Source organism: Cyanistes caeruleus, chromosome 4 (assembly GCF_971803275.1).
Source record: "Cyanistes caeruleus chromosome 4, bCyaCae1.hap1.1, whole genome shotgun sequence".
Lineage (NCBI taxonomy): Eukaryota > Metazoa > Chordata > Aves > Passeriformes > Paridae > Cyanistes > Cyanistes caeruleus.
In genome coordinates this window covers 22114676-22135613 of record NC_141704.1, presented here as the reverse complement: position 1 = coordinate 22135613, position 20938 = coordinate 22114676, and the positions used below count along the sequence as shown (strand labels likewise).

Here is a 20938-nt window from a genome sequence, read left to right as displayed (position 1 = left end):
CTGGCATAATGGGGAGCTCATAAATAGCAAGTACAGGCCTATAAAAAGCTGAGTTTTAAATACACAGTTTTCTTGAAATTACAACATTCATCTCTTGAGGAAAACAATAATTACTGATAACAACACCAACAACTTACTTTGTATCTTAAAGTGCCTCTCAGTAAAGTGCGAGCTGTCTGAATACCGTATGGCTCAGCATATTTTGTACTGTCTCTGTTAGGAAAACCTTCAAGGTTTAATCCTGGGAAAAAATCCATTGGAGTAACAGAATCCAGTAAAGCTCCTCCAGGTGGAATATTGATAATCTAAAGTTTGTGAAAGAACAGCAAATATTATTTTGGTGCAGTCACATTCAACTTATTTTAGAACAGAAAAGATAAAGTATGCTCAAAAACAGGAAAAACATGTTTGGTGTTCCAAGTGCAAACAAAGGCCCAATCTAAATAAAGCAGTTGCCCAAGCCATTTAATCATATCTGGTGCAGGAAGAGCAGGCAATGTGTCAGCCATTACTAAACAAAGGGCTAAAACAAGCCATGTTCTTCTCACATACACAGTTAATTCCTGCTGCACTTATATTAAAACAGCAGATTCCCATTTCATTTACATTAATGCAATTTTGGAGCATGTCCCTAACTGCACCAGTGTGAAGGGAGATTCTCAGCATGTGCTCCCTGCTTTCTGGTCAAATAATTTATTATCTTGTTTAGGTTTTGTTTGGTGCTTTTTATATGGGAGACAAGGCAGGCATAAACAGAATCATGGATGTTTGTTCCTTTTTTTTAAAGATTAAAATAAATCAAGTGACATCACATGGATATAAAATTACTGCCCATCTGTATCTTTACTTGAAGCTACAAAGCATCATGGAAGGAAAACAAAAAATCCGTGACTAGTTCTCTTACCACTCCCAACCACAGCCTTGAACCCTGCTTCCATCAAGCAGCTAAAGCCCAGATTTGCTATGCAGCATCAATACAAACTCATTTTCTGATTTCTGAGCAAAGGGACAAGGTTTACTTTTAGAAGAAATACTAAAGCAGTGAAGCTTGCTGCAATGCCTAAAGATCTTGTTGTGTTTGCCAAGCAAGAAAGGTGTGAGAAAGAATCCAATGGTCAAAGATAAGTATTTAGTGGCAAGGAATAAAAATTGCAGAATTTACTGACAAGCTCATTTAGTGCTCTCATGATTCATTCATATGCATGATCTAATTTTTCCTAGCAATGGGTGAACCAGATCAGAATTAAATTAAAAATATTTTAACATTTTCCAAGAACCCTTTTCATCTGAAGCTTATACTTCACTGCTTTTAAATAATGATCCAACAATCCCTGAATTTCTCTTTTCTTACTTTCATAAGAACAGTAGAGCGCCAAAATGTCATAAAACATAAAAGATTGCATTTCAAAAGATTTCTAAGTTTTGCAGATCAAAGAGTTTTAGGCAACTAGCTAAACTTTATAGTGGTTATACAAGGCAGTCTCCTTGACAATTGCAGTAACTACTCTGAGCAAGTGACAGTGGAAATAGATAGTGTTGGAAAGCAGAAATGTGATAATGGCTTGCAATAGCTTTGCACAAATCAATTACAATGTTTACATATAACAGAAGCAGTGACATTTGTGAGGTTAAGTCTAATGACTCCTGCACAAACAGCAAAACAGAGCTTCTATAAAACAGACCAAAAAGCATTTCACAAAACCCACTCAGTGATAAATTGGTATTACACATTGCACCAAAAGGAAAAGGAATCAAGTGCTCTACTATGCATTGTGCAAGTACAAAATGAAGCTGTTTGATTTATGAACACATAAGGCATTCTTACCTTTGTTTCACAGGGCCAAAGAAAGGGCAAATAAGTAGCAAAAGCAACACCCAACAGAATGGAAGTTGAACCCAGAAAAGTCAACTCAAATCCAATGCTTTAGTCTTTAGAACAAATTCCTTCCTGGCAGTCAGTTTCCACATAGTAAGAAAGAATAAAGCTGGCAGCAGCTAGGTATCATCATGCTCCAAACATAGTGATATGCAATTATTTTTTTTTAATTTTAAAATTACGAGTGATAAGTGATTTATGCAAATGGCTTAGGCAGCTGACTGCCACTGGCTTGAAAGTAAACACAGCACCTTTCAAGTCTCAATTCCTTCCTTAGCCAATTACCACAGTATGGTTTCAAATGAAAATTTTCCCATTACTTCACCTCTCCATCTTTTAAATATGTAGCAGACTGAACTGTATTCAGCAACACTCCTTGTGGACTCCAGCTGAACTTGTATCTCAGAGGATTGTCAGAGTGCTCTGGAGCTGGTAGGCCACCGCAGAAAGATGTGTACGATATAACCTGTCAGATTTACCCACAGGAAAAGAAACAGCGAAAAGATAGATCAGGATGCATAGAGATCTACCCAGCAAAATCCCCATCAGTTCTTAAGATTTCTGTTCTGTTTCTGGCCAAATGGGCCAGATCAGGAGGATCTGAGGGGAGGGGACTGCCTGTAAAAGAGAGGAAACCAAATGATACACTGGGGTAAGGCCATCTTAGTTGATGGTCTCCCCAAGTAAATACGTAGCTATGAAATTCAAAACATCAGAAAAAGTAAAATATCCAGAGTCTGTTACACATCTGTGACATGCTCAAAACCTCTTTGGTTTTAAAAGAACAACTTTACTAATACAATCTTGGCAGAACTGTGCACTACCCGCTAACCTTACCGTAGCACCAACTTCTTTCGCCTTGTCAATACATTCCATCGCTAACATGTGATCAAGACCAGGATCCAAGCCCATTTCACTGACAACTGTAATACCAGCAGCTTCTACACTAAAAGTAACGGAAATACAGAGTCATCAGAATATTCACAATTACTGGCCTATTCCATAAATCTGTCCAATCTGTCCAGTGAACCTTCTCTAACACAGTAAATTCTGGGCTCTGTCTGCAGTTTGTGGGAATAAAGAAACAAAAGCAGATATTAAATCCTGAGAAGTAGCAACCATCTAAGAGCCTTCTAACTTTTGTTTCTCTTACTCCTCTGCACCCAGGTGCTGGTGAAAAAATAAATTTCTACCAGCTACTCTACTCCCCATACTCTGTGGGATACCACATCTCCTGGACAGAGCTATAAGGCAGGAAGGTAGTAATGCAGAGGGCAGAACAGAGCTAGTCACGATTGTCCTAAGGAGCTCTGACAAGTGAGATTAAAAGGTCTGCTTTCCACAATTACAAGTATTTGTTTTTGGTTTTTTTTCTTAATAGTTGCCCACAGTCCCACAGGAGTTCACTTATCACTACAAACTGAGGATTTCTTTCATTTTCAAAATCAATTTGTCTTTTGTGCCCTTTTAATTTTTTTGCCCTGACAGCATGCTGTATTCTCAATTAGAATGGTAGGAGAGGCCCCTAAATACCCCTCACTTTCTGCAACACTGATTCTCAACCAGTCTGGCTTTTTCTATCGTTTGTAAAGACACAGCACATACAATTCTTCACCTGAACACGCTTCATATTTTCAGTACTGTGACTCAGAGGAGCACCTACAAGAAGCTGCATACTCAAAAAACTTTCTAGCCTATATAGTAAGTATGACAACAGACACATTAGATTAGTTAGAGTTGTCACCAATTTGAAAATTATACAGTGGGCATATCCAAAAGAAAAGCATGAAAGAGGAGATTACAGCATATACGCTAAGCCAAGATGAGTTTTTACTGGAGGAAGGCAGAGGATGACAAACAAGCTTGCTGGTAGAATATGACAGCACAGCTACTCAGTTTGAATATCAGCCAAGCTCAAGCATCTTAACAGGTCTGAGGGAAGAGGAAAAAGCACATTAACATGAAATAGGATGATGCAGGCAGAAAAATACATTCTATTATTTAGAGCATTAATCTAACCAGGTTGGGGTATGCACTCCTTGCTCCACTCTGCAACATGCACCTTTGGGATGGTTACTTGGTCCTCCATCACAGAAAGAGAAGCAGAAAGAATTCAGAAAGCAGTGATTCACACTCAGTGTTGCAGGTGTAACAGACTACAAAATATTCAGATAATGCACTAAAAAGGAAGCAACACCAGGGAGATGCTGCTTTCACACCTACCTCTCCTGAAGTTCTTTCATGGCTGGTGTTAAGTAGCTGGCTGTTACCAAGTTCACTTTGTTGTCAATACATTTCTTAGCAACAAAAGGATGTGCCGAATAAGGCAGCAAACTACAAATGAAGGAGAATCATGCAACATCAAAATTCAACCAGTTACTTATCGTGTCACTGGAAAGACACTCAAAAGTTTTTTGAATGCCTACAAAAGAGCTCAAGTAATAGCTCAAAAAACCAGTCATACCTACCTTGCCCTGAGCAGCTCCATACCTATGAAAGGGAAACACTACCCTATCAGGACAGCATTGTTGTATGCACTCAGAACAGGGCACTGAACAACAGGGGAGTCATTCTTGAGACAGCATCTTTTGTCACACTTCTCTGTAAACCACAAACCACTGACCTCTTTCCAAAGACATCTTCTAAACAAGCATGCTGGAGGTTTAGAAGATGCAAAACTGAAAAACCATCCTTGAGAAAGCTTGCATTATAAAGTTCTTGGTGAACTACTTTGAGAAGCAACATTCATGACACCCGTGGCAAAAGAAACAAATGGCAAGGACTATGAAGTTCCTTCCCTGTATCAATATCTGGAATGAGTTCTTTATTAATGGGATATTCAGAAGAAATTACCAAGTTTTCAGAATTTTGCCTCCCCTTGTGAACATGAAAGTTTGATCCCAGCAACACATAAGCTTGTGGATGCTAATGGCCCTTCACATTAACAAGGGAGTCCACCTAACTGGCAAACACTTCTGAAGAAGTCAAAACCCCTTTTAAAGATCTGATGCCCCACTACATGAGAAGGCAGCAGCCAGTTACAACTACTTACACACACAAATATGACCCCACATCTTGGCCATTAAAAATGAAAGTTTATGCGTTGATTTCAGTCAATCAACTAAAAGAAGCAGCATGACTTAGGGTTCAGCCTATCATGCTTTACACAGAAATCTGACCTGATCACAAGGTTGTGTTTTTTCACCAAAGAGGACAGCTTTTCCTCATGCTTAAGGACATCCATATGAACTGGAGTAACATTTCTGTACTTCGTTGTCAGTTGTTCAAGTTGCTCCTTCATGACAGATACTGTTTGAAAAATAAAACAAACTGTTACCTATAGATGAAGCTAAGTTCAAAGCACACCCATGTATAATTGTGCCATATTTCCAACAGAGAAACAGATGCATGCTTGTTTTCCTTCACTAACAGTTGAAGGACAATCAGGCATCTAGTAAACAAATGTGTTCAGAAAAACTTACTTGATCCCTCATTCCACACATTGAAATAGGAATATTTCAAAACTATCTTTCAATACACTTTAACAGAATTCCTATTTACAGTTAAGAACAGCTTAATAGCTTAAAGCAAAAACGAATTCACAACACCATTTTTAACATGACAAAGATAGAAACATTAAGCTTTAGCTTAAGTAAAGTGTGAGTAAAAAGTTCAAACTGACTACTTTTAATATTTATGTATGGCTTAGTCCTCCCAATCCCAAATACCGTATTATAACTAAATGGGATAAACCCAGTCTCTGCCTGCCTACTCTTAACTACTTTCTAAAAGAAAGCAGAACTGAAAGACATCCACAACACCACCACCAGTATTTGCCACCTCTGACTGATTCCCATCCCAGCTCACCATGCTGCCAGCACAAGCCAGAAAGAGCAAAAATGGAGTGGCCAAAGAAGACAGCACATAGGACACAAGCTTCTGGGGGATAAAAAGGCATCAGCACTTACCATTATAAGGAAAGCAGAACTGAAACAGAGAACCACAGTAACACAACCAGTATTTGCTACATCTGACTAATTTCCTTTCCCAGCTCACTACGCTAACAGCACAAGCCAGAGAACAAAGTCAGGAAAAAGGAACAGTCAAAGAAGGCAGCAGGTAGGGCACAAGCTTACAGAGAATTAAAAGCATCTGTGCCTTATTTCCTTACGGCCTTTCCAGAGTCAGTGGGAAACAACCATTACTAGAAGATGATTCTCTATATCCTACAAATCAAATTGTGCTGCGAGAAAAGAGCTAGGCAAAATCATCTACAAATTCAAACTAAAAAAAGTTGAAGGTTTCTCAATTAAAGTTTTCGTCATCTGGATTTAAAGTGGTGTAGCCTAACAGTAGGAAACCAAACATGGCACTGTGATGTGCACTTTGTGTTTTCTGCACCTCCTTGCCTGCTGTCAAATATTAAACAAGTAATATATTTATGTCTCTTTCCTTCTGTGCTTTTTGTGTGTGTGTGCTGTAGAAACTGCATGTTTTTAAGCTACCCAGATAAGAGGCTATGTTTGTTCAGTGCCTGGCAAAACAGATCTTCCAGTTCACCTGGTTTCTCTTCCTGCTACTGCACTGCAGGGAGTGGATGCAACCTCTATAGTGACAAAGGGATGGACACTGCACATTGCTCTAATCCTTCTCTCTTCCACCTCAGGCAGTGCTCGTAAAAAGGGTGCAGCTTTCCTAGATTTCCCCTCTTCTTCCTAGGAGATCTTGTCCCAGAGGTTAGAAGTGCTATGGTTATCACCATGAAGGGTAGCAAAAGCAGCCAAGTATGAAAGCAGCATAAAGGAAGAAAAAAACAAAGCAGTAACAACAACAATCAGCAGCAGTAAAACTGTAAGTTTTAAGGGAAACCACTTCCCAGCAAAGTATCTTTCATGCAAGAAGGCAATAGAGCCTGAGTTTTAGATCTGAAGTCCCAGAATCAGGGTGAAGTCATCATTAAGGCTACAGAAAGGGATTAGTGGGACACCCAGCCTGAAATATGCAACAGATAAAATGAAAACAGAGGAATTAACAAGTAGGCATTTAGTGCTCATGGGAAGGTCAGGGTCTGAAGTTTTACCACCATGACACTCGTTATAAGAAAATCAGATACTTCACTCATACAGATGGAGAATTTTCATATTCTTGTTTTGTGAGGCTGAAAACACAGCCACATACCAATAAAGTGACTATCTACAAAACCAATCCCAAGCCTAAAGCAGGTTAGAAGGAAAAATACTTTTAGTTTCTGTACATGCAAACATTTCTAAACATCTAATTTCACACAAGCAAACAGTTAACTTTTAACATGGCTATGTCATTTTAAAATCAATTACATAAATTCAAAATGCTCACAAAGCTACAAAACCCTTTTCTGCTGTGAGTAATAACAAAGATTTTCTTTGTCTCTTCTCAGAACCACGTCCTTTTATTATTTATGAGAAGAGTTCTGACACATGCTTCAGTGAGACATAATACTGAAATGAAAACAAATTCTTACATACCAACTGTGACGTCAATGTTGGAATCTCTAGTGAGATATTCAAGCACAGGGCCAGAAACATAGCCAGATCCAAGCAATAAAACCCTCTTCTCATCACCCATCTTCAGTGACTGAGCCTGTTCCCTAGAAGGTGTTACAGGCAAAATTAAAAAATCACACAGAAGGAAACTGTAATTTGTCAAGGTTAACAGAAGAAGTATTTTTTAGTAAGTCTACAAACCAAGAGCTCTATTCAGACCCGGAGTCAAGTTCCTAGCTATCTGATCCAGGACTACCTAGTACTGCTTCCATTCTCCTGCTGCCTAACTTCTAGATTCTTTCCTCTAACATAAACATGATCAAACCCATCAACATTCCATTCCCATTGCCTCTCCGATTTCTTCTAGCTGTTTATCAAAACTTTCCTCAGTTGTATTTTTCCCAATGGCCAAATTACTGTAACCTGACAACTTGAGGGCCACCAATGTCATGTCAGGCTGTCAGAAAGGGATTCCAGGCTCTGCCTTCTCCCCTTTACATCACAGGTAACTGTTTAAGGACACAAAATCATGCTGATGAAAGCAAATTTTGTGTAAGTTATACTAGGTTCATATCAGTCCATCACAGGAACATGATAGTCAATAAAAGTCAAATAAAAGTTAATGCCCAACCAAGAAATCATCATTGCAGACAAGATTCAGATTTGAAAAGCATCACAGTGTTTCAACCTACCTATTACTACTCTCATAAATAAATTTAAGTAGATCTGTTGACTTTCATTATAAAATGTATTAACATCAGATTTTGCATTTCTTTCTGTCAACCTGAATAAAGCACTCAGCAGTTATTTAAATATGCTCTCAGAAATGTATGAAAAACCATCCTTTAATTACAAAAATACACATTTTTGTAATTTATAATTAGTTTTCCTTCTAGCTTAAATTTGCATTAAGTTGTAAAATCAGGACTGTGAAACTGTCTAACATATGACTACATAAATAAAAATTATTTAGCAAAAGCAAAAATTCAAGAAAGCTGTTCACTGCCCTACTGTTTAACCTAATTAATGGAGACTGAGGTTTGGCCTTTCTTATCCCATACCCTGAAAATAAATTTCAATAAATAGGTAGGACTTTCAAAGATACAATCTCATGGGAATCTTTATAAGCAAGATCCTCAGTTTCCCCTTTGTCCACTAAGAGTTTATACCAGCACTGCAGATTGTGCCTCTGAAAGAAACCTGATATTTATCTGACAAGATGATGTCCACTCTGCTGAAACCTGCTGACCTTAGAAGTGGACCAACCATATGTGTACCAGATAATATTTGGTTCAGGTTTTTGAGACTTCTCATGGTATGACCAAAAGTCAATGTTTTGGTTATATTTTTTCATTTCAAAAATTGTCATAACAATGATAGATGATGTAGAGCCTGAGAGAGCAACACCTATAGCAAGACAAACAGAGCACTATTTTCCAACCTAAAGCACAGAAGGAAGCATCCGAGTACATTTAGAGGCACAAGGCCTCAAACAATACCATTGAAAGACTACTCTGAGTGGAGAGAATTAAATCAATACCAAATACATCTATATCATATATCTGAAGCCTATTGAATCAGTACTGTAAAGCTTGAATTATTCTCCAAAATTTCAGATGTTCCATCATCCTTTCCTCCTATTTCAGAGCCTTTTTTAAAAGTTGTTCCTTTTCAGATAATTAAATCTGAATGGTATGTACCAATGTATCAATTCTCTAATCCAAATTCTTACTATAGATTACTGTAAATTTTGACCTTCATAAGTTTTACAGATTTGATTTTTTTTTAAAAAAAAGTTAAATCATGATTTAATACATTCACAGAAAGTCTCCTAAGCCCATCATACCCTTTTATATTGCAAACCCAAGGACTTTCCTCCTCCTCCTCCTCCTCCTGCTATCAGAACATCTTCCACAACTGTACTCTTATGGGCAGAGGAAGAGAAGAACTCCTCTTCATTCTTTAGGGCACAGAAGTGGTAGGTAGCTTAGAGTGTTGATGAAGGGGAAATTCTTATCTGAAAGCAAGCTAGATTTTGCAATCCAGCTTGTCATATTTACTAGAAACTTTTCTAGTGCCTAGAATGAAGTCACATTTAAACACAGCATGTTTACTCTAGGACAGGCAAAACCATGAGCTGCCAAATGAACCATCAAGTATGAGAAAAGAATCTACACAGCTCCAGATTAAGCTTATTCTCTACAAATGGGTTTAAATAATTCAGTTACAAATAAAATCTACATTGTTAATGTGATGTGCTTTTGCAGCTGTGAGTGAAAAACCATTAGTACTTAAGAAGCAAGTAAAGGCACAAAGATGAAGATAAGTTTTTTTGCTAAACCTCATGGCACTCAAGACAGTTCAGCTTATACAGTCTGGGTGTCCTATGTCTGAAATGTTCACAGACTTGAAGGAGTATTAGCAATTAGTATAAATAGAACCCTCAGAAACTAAACTGAGCACAGCATAATACTTTTCTAGAGCGGAAAAAAGCCACGTATTTCCTACAGGGTCTGAAAAAGAGTGTGTCTCTATCTAAACCATCACACCCTAAGCAGTAAAACCTTTCTTTCATTTGCATCACCTCTGAAGTTCACAAAGTAAAGGAGGGTACTGTTAACAGGTCCTGCTTTTCTGATAGCTAAGTGAATAACACCAAGGAACAAATGAACATCACATGAAGCACACAGATCTGCAGAAATATCAAAAATCTACCCAAAAAAAACACACTTGGAAATGAAGTCTCCAGATTCTCATGGTAGTTCACACAAGCCCATACAAGTGATTATGGAGGAATCTAAAAAAATATCAGATCATCATACTGTGTGAGGAATAAAAAAACTTGTTATTGACACAGCCTCTTGATGCCATCTATCAAAGAGCACAGAACAAAAATCACTATGAGCTGAAGCCTCTGAGAAGCAAATAGCACATTACCTAGTGTGGAAAATTCACCTATAATTCATCATGCACAAGTTCATAACCAGAAGTCACAAAGTTCCCAAGGAAAATTGCAGAGGTTTGAGATGCAGAAGTCAACACACCATGCTTTCAGTGAGTACATTGCTTAGAGTCAGACCAATTTAAATTTTAATAAGATGTACAGTGTAGCTGTCACTGACCATGAACCCACTTATTGTGAAATTAACATTCTTAATTTGTAAACTATAGATGTTTGTCAATAGTAAGAGGGCAAGGGGAATGGAAGGGATGTGCAGGTTATTTATACTTTTGTTAGCTTAATTCACCCTAAGCTACCACTGGCACATAACTGCTGTGACAGGGTGTGGATGAAGTGGTAGTTGAATCTGTACATGCATGAATGTAACAAAAAGTCTCAGAGTCTCTTCAGTGCATCCAGTCACAGAACAATGCTACACTGCACAGCACTTGAGCCATACAAGAAGTAACTCGATTCAAGGAATATTCAAGAGCCTTTTGCTTTCAGCCATTCCTTTCAAATGACTGTATGTTACATCTGTTTCAAAAGGGCAAGGAGTAACAGAGCAATACTAGCATGTGGCTGTTTCCTACCTCTGGTAAAACAGTTTTCATAATGCAAGAAAGAGAAAAATGACAACTTTCTCAACTTCAATGTAAGTTACTAACAACACGTGTTAATGATTTAGGCAACGTGCGTGAAGAATTAAGGAGGTCATCTACCTAGAGACATTTAGAGACAGAATGCAGACAGGGTGGCTTTTTAAATCCTGAATCAAATAAACTTTAAGAGCCTACATTACCTGCTCTCTCTCAGTTTCTGGATATATTGATACTTAGGTGTCAGTGAGCCATTGGATGCAATCACTGCCTGGAAACATATGAAACAGATTTGAGGGCTTTATGAGTCTGTATGTTTCAAAGCAGGGGAGGACAAGAAGAGTGCCAAACTGCAAAACTTACATCTCGAACAACAGGTGAGTAATTCTGCTTTTCAAGAGGTTCTGAGCCTTCTGATAACAGCTATGGAGATAAGTTATTTCAAATCAGGTCATTTTATTACCAAATATTTCTCAAAGTAAAACATTAAGATTTTAAGCAACATTTAAATGCATGCAACAATACCAGCATCATGTACATTTGAAATACTTCTGGCTGCAATTAGCGTCACTTGACTTTTAGGAAAATACAGGAATTCAGACAGCAGTCTGACTGTGAGGGATTGTTGAGTGCCCAAGAAAATCAGATGTTTACATCTAGTGCAGGGTCCAGAAGCAATGAACTACCTGCCAGAGCCTGTTTTCTGCCTACAGAAAGTGTTCTTGACAAATCCCTAAGACATTCAGGTCACTCATGTCTCATTCACATGTTTTCTTTTCAAAGGATTGCCTCAAAACTTCAAAAACCTTTTTATTTTTTTCAAGTACAAAGTCAGTTATGTTCTACAGCAGATTCCTTTTGAATGTATACAGGAGACCAGAAAAGCAACAAATAAGCAGACCAAATTCTGAGCCTTTTACCTTCTTGTCGGATACATAAGATCTTACCATCTCTTCAATATAAGGGAAAAGCATATCCCCAAAGTACTCTGTTGCTTCTATAGGAAGCTGAGCTGGCAGATTGTCAATGGAACACATCAGAATCCCCGAGCCTTCAACACTGAAAGAGAGAAAACAGCTCTTCTAAACTACTTCTTAGTTCCTGAAAGGTACCACCTTTCAGAAGTGTTATAAATGTATGATTTTTTCAATATAATGTCTCACTCTACAAGCTACAATGGAAAACAATAAAAAGTAAGGGCTCTCCCACCTGTCGTGAGTAATATGCTGGTCAGCATCATACATACAAAATGGGTTGTCAATTGTTGTACACTCAGTCATAAATTCTATAGATCCTCCAGTATCTGCTGAAATGTCACATATGGCCAGAAGTCTAAAGCAATTAAAATAAAAAGACAGTGGAATAGAGCATTATACAATTTACTAAGAAACACAGGTATAAAAGGTCACAAGTGAACGGGAAATAAAAGAAATGTGGGAAGTTCTATGAGACTTGCAGCCTTCTTCATCTCAACCAATTTATAAGACCACAAAACACAAACAGTGGAATCCAGAAATATAATGGAAATTTGGCCCTATTGTAGTCATCAGGTTTGCATTCATATCAATATCCAATCATCAGCATCCAATTTCATGGAAAGACTGACCGGATCCATTCACTAGGATCTTTCCTCTCTATGCCATGTGCTGCCAATGCCTCCCATTCATTTTCCATCTACCAATTCCTTCAAGCTGTGCCTGTGCAATCCTGCATGAAACTAACTTCCCATCCTAAAAGGAAGCCTAAAGAAGCGCGTGCCTCCTACCAGTTCACAGATAGCAGGGACAGGTGGAGGATTCGTTAGCCTAATGCACAACGTCTGGCTCCACTGAAGGTTAACTCTTCAACTATTTATTTGTCATGTGAGAGAAAGGAAAGTGTCAAGAGCTGGCAGAGAAGACACAAAGACCTGATTCTTCACCAGGATATATTTTCGTGTCCTCCCCAGATCTATGGCAGGGCTATTAGAGAAAGGAGACTAATCCTTCATTAGCACCCCACATTCTATCCTTAAAACTATTCAGGGTTGTGAAGCATTTCTATTGCCTGCTGCAGAAATAAGAGCTGCTAAGGAACACTTATTGAACTTGTGCAAGCAAAATGACAGGGTAGGAAGAACTTTTCCTAAAACTCTGCTCAGATATAGAAACTTCTACCAATACTGGTGCAGAAGGTACATTCCCAGATATCACACTTTTGTTTGTATTGGATTCTGTATGAAGATCAGTGGCAGAACTACTTTTGCAGAAAGACAGCTGATACCTGTTAATCATTTCTACTGTGATCTTTTCAAAAACTCCAAACTGTGAAAACAAGAATGCGAAGCACAAAAGTACAAGAGCAAAATCAATGGGGCATTGTAAAACATGCAAGAGGAACAATGCAAAATAAATAGAATAATTTACTAGATATTGTGGTGAAACTGCCTAACATTACGAGTTAGTTAATCATTGTGCTGCAAAATTGTTACAAGTGAAATGATTGTCTTACCTGTGTGGTAATTCAGGACAGCCATCCGTTGCACCAGCAGCAGATTTAACTGGCACCAGCAGCTTCTGAGTGTCCTGCCGACTCAGCAAGCGAGGACTATTTTGCTCCCAGTAAATGCCATTAATTAAACAAGTTGTGTAGGGTGCAACCTGCAAAGGAAGTTACGGATGCCTGATGTTTTCACCTAGTACTTTAAGAAGCTGAAAGCACCTGGTCGAGCATAATGCTCTCTCAAATGATGAATATGCAAAAGTGTATTAAGTACAAACATTGTAGAAAACCTTTCATAAAAAAACAGAAGAGATTCTCACATCAATGTGAAAGCGAGAAATGTAATTTTCTGGATGTTTGTCATAGTCTACTGGATCATACTGTCCATCACGTTTCCTTACAAGATGATGGTGACGACTTAACACTGTTCCATAGACTTTCCTGAGATCTGAAGTTAAAAAAAAGAAAAAAAAGTAGCTTTTATACTTGGACAAAAACGGTTTCAGTGTTTTTAATCACTATTGTCACTGCATACCTCCAGATCTGGAAACTTCCTTTAACTCATGTGGTTCCACAAACTCACATGGGAGAGCACTGAACAGTTCTTGAGCACCCTGCAATCATGAAGTAGGATTTAGATTAAGTAGATCATAAATGTAATGTAACAGTACTCATTTGGTGTTCGAAAACAAATATAAAATGCCACATACAATTTGATAGCCCTGCCAGAAAACACCTCCAGAGATGTACACATTGTTTCACAGGTACCCCTGTGTTTCTGCTGGCAATGAATAGATCACATGGACACAGCTTGAGGTGAGGTGAAAGGAAGAGAAAGTTTATTTCTTCTCCCAGGATTTATAGGCTTCTGACCATGGCCAGGAATTGGATGGTCAGGATAACACTTTCTCACTGCACTGGCCATGAGAGATGTCCATCACAAGGCATGTAACAGAAGGAATGCATACATATCCATGTTCATAGTTACTGTCCTGGGAAAGTTCTTTAGAAACTATGTCAGCAAGCTCCAAAGCTGAGTTTTCAGGGCGACACCCCTGCTTACCCAAAATTAAGCTGCCTGTGCATTATGGGCAAGGAATTGACATCATTCCTCACTACTGCAGAATGCCTAAACCACAATCCAATGCCTGGTTCTTATTTGTAATAGCTGAACTCAGCCACAAGAGGATTTTGCTGCCACTCTGAGAAGCAGCTTCTCTTTAGGAAAGATCCCTGAAGCCACTCCTCATCAACCAGGCTGTTCTAAATGCCAAGAACTACAAGATGTCTTCCCCAATGAACTGTGATCACAACCAAATGATTTTCAGACACACCATCCTTTTGGCTAGAAAGAACACATCTATGCAGGCAGAGATTTCACTGTATAGCTGGAGCCTTGTTAACTGATCTTTGTTGCCAAAACCAGGGGGAAGTCTCTTCCCTATGTCATTAGGGCTAAAATAGCCCTGAAGTCAACTACTTGTAAGCCAAGTCAATGATATCCAGACATAAAAACTCAGCTGGTGCTGGAAAAAGATAATTCATTTCCCCATACTTTAATGGAGTGATTCATCTACCTTGTGAGCACAGAGTAAACAGTGGGGAGAGGGGGAGATAGAAATCATGCAGATTGGAAGAGAGGAGCGGTAAGATTTAATCCATGTTCATTGATACGAAGTCAGCATGTCAGCCTGGTTAGGCATGATCTCATATTAAACATTTCCGTATATACTACTTAAAAATTGTTACTGGCAAAGGAAAATGTGAAGTCCAAGAAAACAAAATGAACCCACCAACCCACTTAACCTGATAGAGACCAAATGCTAAGAATTTCTATTAACAATAATATAGCATTTCACCTTGAAGACTATTCTTACCTTAGAAACATTACCAGTCCCCGTAAACACAAATGTTAAGGGCCCCACGGACTTTGGCATCAGTCCCAGTGAAATTTCATACCCGGCATCCCGTACTGCCTGCACAGCCTGACTGCTATTCCTGTAGTTATGTGCCATCCCAATGTGCTGAAATCAAAGACACAGAACCATCAAGATATTTTCCATAGTCAAATACAGATAATTAGCAGATGCCAAAATGTTATTTAGCTAAAGAAAAATATATATACACGTACTCTTACCATGAAAGGAGTGTGATGACCCAGAGCTAAAAACCGTAAACCCAATCCATGTAGAATGTTGATCATTCCTGTTGTTAAAAAGAACAGAAAATTGAACCACCAGTCTAAATTACAAATATGCACAGTTAGAAACTGCAGAGACTGACTGAAGCCTCAAATTATCCCAAATATTTTTCCTATGTTTTTATATTAATACTTTACTTCTAAAGAAAGTCTACATAAAACCAGAGAAAGAGAAATTTAACAGCAGTCTGTGACCTTAAACTTGCTCTTGGCCCCTTATGCATTTAGGCACAATTTAATATTCAGATATCCTTTTATGAGGTGTATCCACATCACTGGATCCCAAAGAAGGAAATAAAAGAGACTCCTGAAGAAACAGCGTTAAAGTTCAGTAGAAAGAAATCAGAACCATGCCACACAAAAATCAGATTAAATGCATAGCAGTGACAAACAGATGTTGTTCAAGTTCTCGGGACTGACAGCAGCCTTTTTTTTTTTTTATAAAAAAGCCTAATCAGTTGATCTCTTGATACTTAGTCTGCTCCAGATAGTCCAATGCACAAACAGGACTTCAAGACAATAACATAAAATATTAGATTTGTCAGGAATCTACATGCCAATTTGACATGTTGTCTCATGAAAGCAGGAGGCACAAACCAGAATGGGGAAAGGCTGTTAAAAGCAAGAATTTAAAATGCAGTTAAAAACAACTCGCAAGCCTCAGCTTTCAGGAAGCACAGACAACCAGAAGTTTTACAGGAGGTCACTTGTTGCAAGCCTGCCTTCACTTTTATACACTATACCTGCTACACCAGCCCACTTTCCAAAGGCCACAACTCGCATTCCTTTATGATCAACCATTTTTTCATAGTCAAACAGTCGAATTTCCTGAAAATACACAGCAAACTGAGTATTAAAATTTTCAATAAATGCAGTCTGTGGCATGCTGCTCTCCCAGGAACTACATTTTCACATGACTTTGTCATTCTTCATGATACAGTCTGATGGGTAATATAAAAATATATTGTAATAAGATTTAAGTATAAAAATAAAAATGTAACGGTTGCAGTGAATTCTTGCTTGAAAGAGTCTCTGCACTGCCCATGCCCTCTTTGCACAGAGCTCCCCAATGTGCCACTCTAGCTGCTGCAAGCCCATTCACATCCTCTGCCAAGAGGCTGCTCATTTCAGCACAAACTGGCTGCCTTGCTCTGAAACGGCCAATATGCACTCCAGCTGAGTAACCTTCCAATAACTCTTCTCACTCAGAGAGAAAGAGCCTCTCTTGAGCACACCATGCTCACAGCTTACCTGCCTTGTGCACATGAAGAGAGTAACACTGCAAATACAAGATCCTCTGAGAGCAAGAAATACTCAGTTTCAGGAAAGGATACTGAAAACTCGTTAGCCATCTACAAGTACGTCTGGTGGAAGGAACCATACTAGGCAACAAGCTTTTCATCACACTTAAGCGTTAAGTTCACCCCATGTTATCTGACAATGGTCTTCAATATGACATAATTTACCTGTCTTAAAATCTCATCCAAAAGTGGCATGTTTGCCTCTTGGGCTTTAATAGTGTGAGAGAAGAAGGCATAGTTCTTTTTAGGGATTAATTTGTCCTCTGGAGGTCTCTTCACACCAATTATCAGAGAAGCCTCAGAAATATCTTCTTGAATAATGGCACCTGCTTTGACATACTCCTATGAAAGAGAAAAATCAAAGAAAATTTTTCTGTTTTTTTCTTATTCAGATCTCAGCATATTAGCAGCAAGAACAGAGGAAAAATAAATAATTCTACCAAGCAGAAACAAGTTACTGCATGTGATACATTCACATAATTCTTTGATAAAGAGGTATCAAGTATCAAATTGAATAACTATGCTATTATCCTATTATATGAGGCCAAATTATAATTATGTGTTAGTAAAGTACTGCATCTTAAATTTACAGACTACAAAAAAGGATATTTTACTAAATTTAAAGTATCCTGTGGTATTGCAATAATGAACAGCCCTTTGTAAGGTGCTCAAATACTTAGAAATAAGTTTAGAGAAATATGAAAAATTAAAAAATATGAAGTCTGATGACATGTGATTTTATAAAATTGTATAAGCTCAAGTCCAAGCTGAAGAGCAATTTCTAAGGAAATGTGTTTACATAATATGATCTGTGCTTTGATGAAAAGAAATCATTAAAATTAAATTAAATTAAAAAGTGGTATGTGCACTAGGAATCACTTATTCCCTGCTTTTGTTTCACTTTCCATCTGTTTTCTCAGTTATCTTACAACAGAGTATTACTGCTGCTACAAAAGCTGTAAAAGCTCTCTGTCCTGAAGCTCACAGCATTAAAGAAAAAAACTGTCTCCTCATTTCACATGAGGAATAGGACTGATACAAGAGTGGAATTCACCAGATTCATCTTTCCTGTTCTTTTAACAGGGCTTTTTAGAGCTCCTGCATTCTCACAAACAGAAGACAAAAAGACCAATGTTAAAGGAATTCCCAAGCTTCTTCTTCATGAGAACCTATAACTCATAGGGAGAGTGATGAGAGGACACAAAATTAATAAAAAAACCTCCAAAAACCCACCACGGTGCCAATACTAAAGGCTAAACAAATTACTCCTTTTCCTTTCCTCTAGCACATGACTCCTCATTTAGCAACAAAATGTACATGTTTCAGGGGGGTTTATATGTTTTCTCATGAATGGCCTTTGAATATTATTTTCCCTGTACCATGGTTAACAACTGCACTATGATTTTGCTTGTGTCTCTCAGAACAGGACCTTACCTTTTCATGGATGGCTCTCCGGTTTGACGGCTGCACCAAGACCTTGTATCCCATCTTTGTCAACTCCTTAACATGCTTTGGTGCTAGAGGTGCTCTTCTTTCCCAAGCATTGACATCTTCCCTCCTGATTGCCAGCACAGACTTACGATGATGCCAACACTTAGCGTGGTGGAACACACACCTACCATTTGTGTGACTAAAGGCTCGGAGCATGGTAAAGCCTGATGGCAGCAAAGACAAAGTAATAAAACAACACAGGTACATGTACACTTCAGACATTGTCTGTGTAAAAGTTCTGGTCTCCTTTAGCATCTGCTGTAAAACACAAACCAGATACTTCATACTCTTCATACTTTTGTGAGACATGAATTCAATTTGAGTGAATTTTGTTGCATCTTGGTCTGATGAGGTATCCTTAGAGACAAATTTTCAATTTTAATAGTTGTTTTGATTACTGTAAAATAAGGCTTTTGATCTGTTCTATGCAGCTAGTTTTTAATTACTAAGTTTAAGAAGAATTCTGGAAACTTGAATTTTCCAATTTATTTCCCACCATAAATCATTCAAAGATCATCACAACTTGCATCAAAAACAGCCAGAAGTAACAAACACACAGAAAGCAAGCAGAACACAGGCTGGATGGCAAGCAGTTGATTTAAAGTGAAAGCCCAGCACTAAGTATTTTTTCATAACTAATTCTTACACGCGCCAAAAACAAAGATAAGGTCAAGACCTTAACTACTGAGTAGCAGTAACCATATGTGTGATTAGAAACAACAGGTTTTCAACCTAATATGAATTTTCTGCAAAACTTCACTAGAACAGATGCCCACTGCAGAGGAATCCCCCTTTATTTTCTATCTCATCTTTTTTGCTCCCAGTGAAGCCTACATGCCGCTGCTTATTTCTGCAGAGACACTGCCAGGGCCAGCACCAAGTATTCAGTAGCTAAGGTCTTCAGATACTCACACAATTAAAAGATGTGGATCTCAAGAGAAAGGCTTCAAGAATGTGAACTTTGTTTCCAACACAATTTTAACTGATAATACATGAATCTCTATATCTGAATCATTTGGAAAATCCTGTTTGTCCTCATGCCTCAAACTTGTAAAATCTCTATACACCTAAAGACTTCAGAGGTCCTGTTTAACTCCAGGCTTGCTGAAACAGAGGCTCCAGCGCACAAAGGACAGTGTGAAGGGAAGCGCTCAGCCATCTACAACAGCTCCAGGTATGGTCTTCCTACCATGGCTACATTTGACCACCAGCAAAGGTTAATGAACTGAAGTTGGAGGTATTTTGTGACACTTCTCTTCAGCATGTTAAAAGGGTTCTCAAAAGAGCATAATGATCTCAAAATACAGGAAGCCTTGTCACACCATGTCGCTATCTCTGGACACTAAAACAAAATGATGAGAGCAGTTTGAACTAAAACACTGCATCTCATACCCAAGCCTGCAGTGAAGCAAATTCCCCTCCCATGGAGGGCTTGCCCAAGGAGAGCAGTGACGCCTTCCAGCGGGAGGGCACTGCCCTGCACTGGGATCGCGGCTGGCCGGGCAGGGAGCAAACGCTCGGGTGACCTCTGGCAGGCCACAAGTTCGTCTGCATGCCTCCCTCCTGTGTGTGCTCAGGCTCAGCCACAGCGATATCTATATCCCCTCGTAAAAGTGAAACTAGCTTCAGCATTCCAAGGCTGCAGCGCTGGGAGCCCTCCCCGGCCTCCCCAGCACGCCGAGTGACCGCGGGGCCGCACCGCGCCGCTCCCTCCTCGCCCGTGCCGGGAGCGGCTCACGGCACCCCCTCATCACCGGGGCTGAGCCAGTGCCGAGCAGCCCAGCGAGGGGCCGCCCGCCAGCAGGGGCGACGCGCGGGAGGGGGAAAAATCCCAGGAGAGCGGCAGGGAAAGGCAGAGGGGCGGCGGCGAGCAGGGGGAGAAGCGGTGTGAGCGGGCGGCACCGCGGCGGGCGGGCGGAGGGCAGCGGGCAGCGCTCGCTGCCACCCGGAGCGCCGGGCAGCGCCGTACCTACCTCAGGCAGCGGGGCGGCGGGAGGCGCGGCCGGGCGGCCCCGCTCCCTCCTCCGGCCGATGTCCGGCGGCGCCGCCGCCCCGCGCCGCAGCCAACCGCGAGCCGGCCGCGGGATACACCTCCCCGGCCGCCAATGGCGGGCCCGGCCCGGCCCGCAAGGCCGCCGCTTCAAGGAAATGCGCTGAGGAACGCGGCTGTGGCAACTGAGCAGCAAACATCTCGGCAACTCAGCGGAGCGTGCTAGGAGGAGGCACGGGCCGGAGAGAGGAGAGAGGAGAGAGGGGAGAGGAGAGGAGAGAGGCTCCTTTGCCCAGAGTTGTCAGCTGTGACTATTCCTTGGGATTTTGGAACCTTTACCAGGCCACAGGCCTTTCCGATGGACATGTAACAGAGATAACATACGTGCCCTATGCTGCATGTTCTGCTTTGGCCACGAGCCAAATGCTTACAGCACTCTACTCAAAAGTTGAGGGCTGCTTCCAAAGTTGCAGTGTAATTTGAAACACTGACTTAAAAACATGTGTCGAAAGCCTAAGTATGAGCAAACTGGGGTTT

General features: G+C 39.8%; 1 protein-coding gene across 2 annotated transcripts in view; it reads right to left on the bottom strand.

Moving 5' to 3' along the window:
- AASS (aminoadipate-semialdehyde synthase) overlaps positions 1–20515 on the bottom strand; it is a 28035-nt gene extending 7520 nt beyond the window's left edge. Inside the window, exons 1-19 of one of the 2 annotated variants that reach the window (XM_086886997.1) lie at positions 20385–20515; positions 18355–18575; positions 17086–17262; positions 16363–16447; positions 15557–15624; positions 15297–15443; positions 13955–14033; positions 13740–13867; positions 13429–13577; positions 12148–12270; positions 11886–11997; positions 11302–11361; positions 11142–11209; positions 7381–7502; positions 5056–5185; positions 4100–4210; positions 2714–2822; positions 2202–2342; positions 138–305 (exon numbers count right to left, since the gene is read on the bottom strand). In XM_086886997.1, coding sequence (XP_086743123.1) covers positions 138–305; positions 2202–2342; positions 2714–2822; positions 4100–4210; positions 5056–5185; positions 7381–7502; positions 11142–11209; positions 11302–11361; positions 11886–11997; positions 12148–12270; positions 13429–13577; positions 13740–13867; positions 13955–14033; positions 15297–15443; positions 15557–15624; positions 16363–16447; positions 17086–17262; positions 18355–18567 — 2190 coding nt within the window. In that variant the 5' untranslated portion in view covers positions 18568–18575; positions 20385–20515. Of the gene's footprint in view, positions 1–137; positions 306–2201; positions 2343–2713; positions 2823–4099; positions 4211–5055; positions 5186–7380; positions 7503–11141; positions 11210–11301; positions 11362–11885; positions 11998–12147; positions 12271–13428; positions 13578–13739; positions 13868–13954; positions 14034–15296; positions 15444–15556; positions 15625–16362; positions 16448–17085; positions 17263–18354; positions 18777–20384 lie in introns of those variants that run through there. The other variant, XM_023918541.2, reaches the window with a different exon arrangement.
- Positions 20516–20938: the final 423 nt, after the last annotated feature.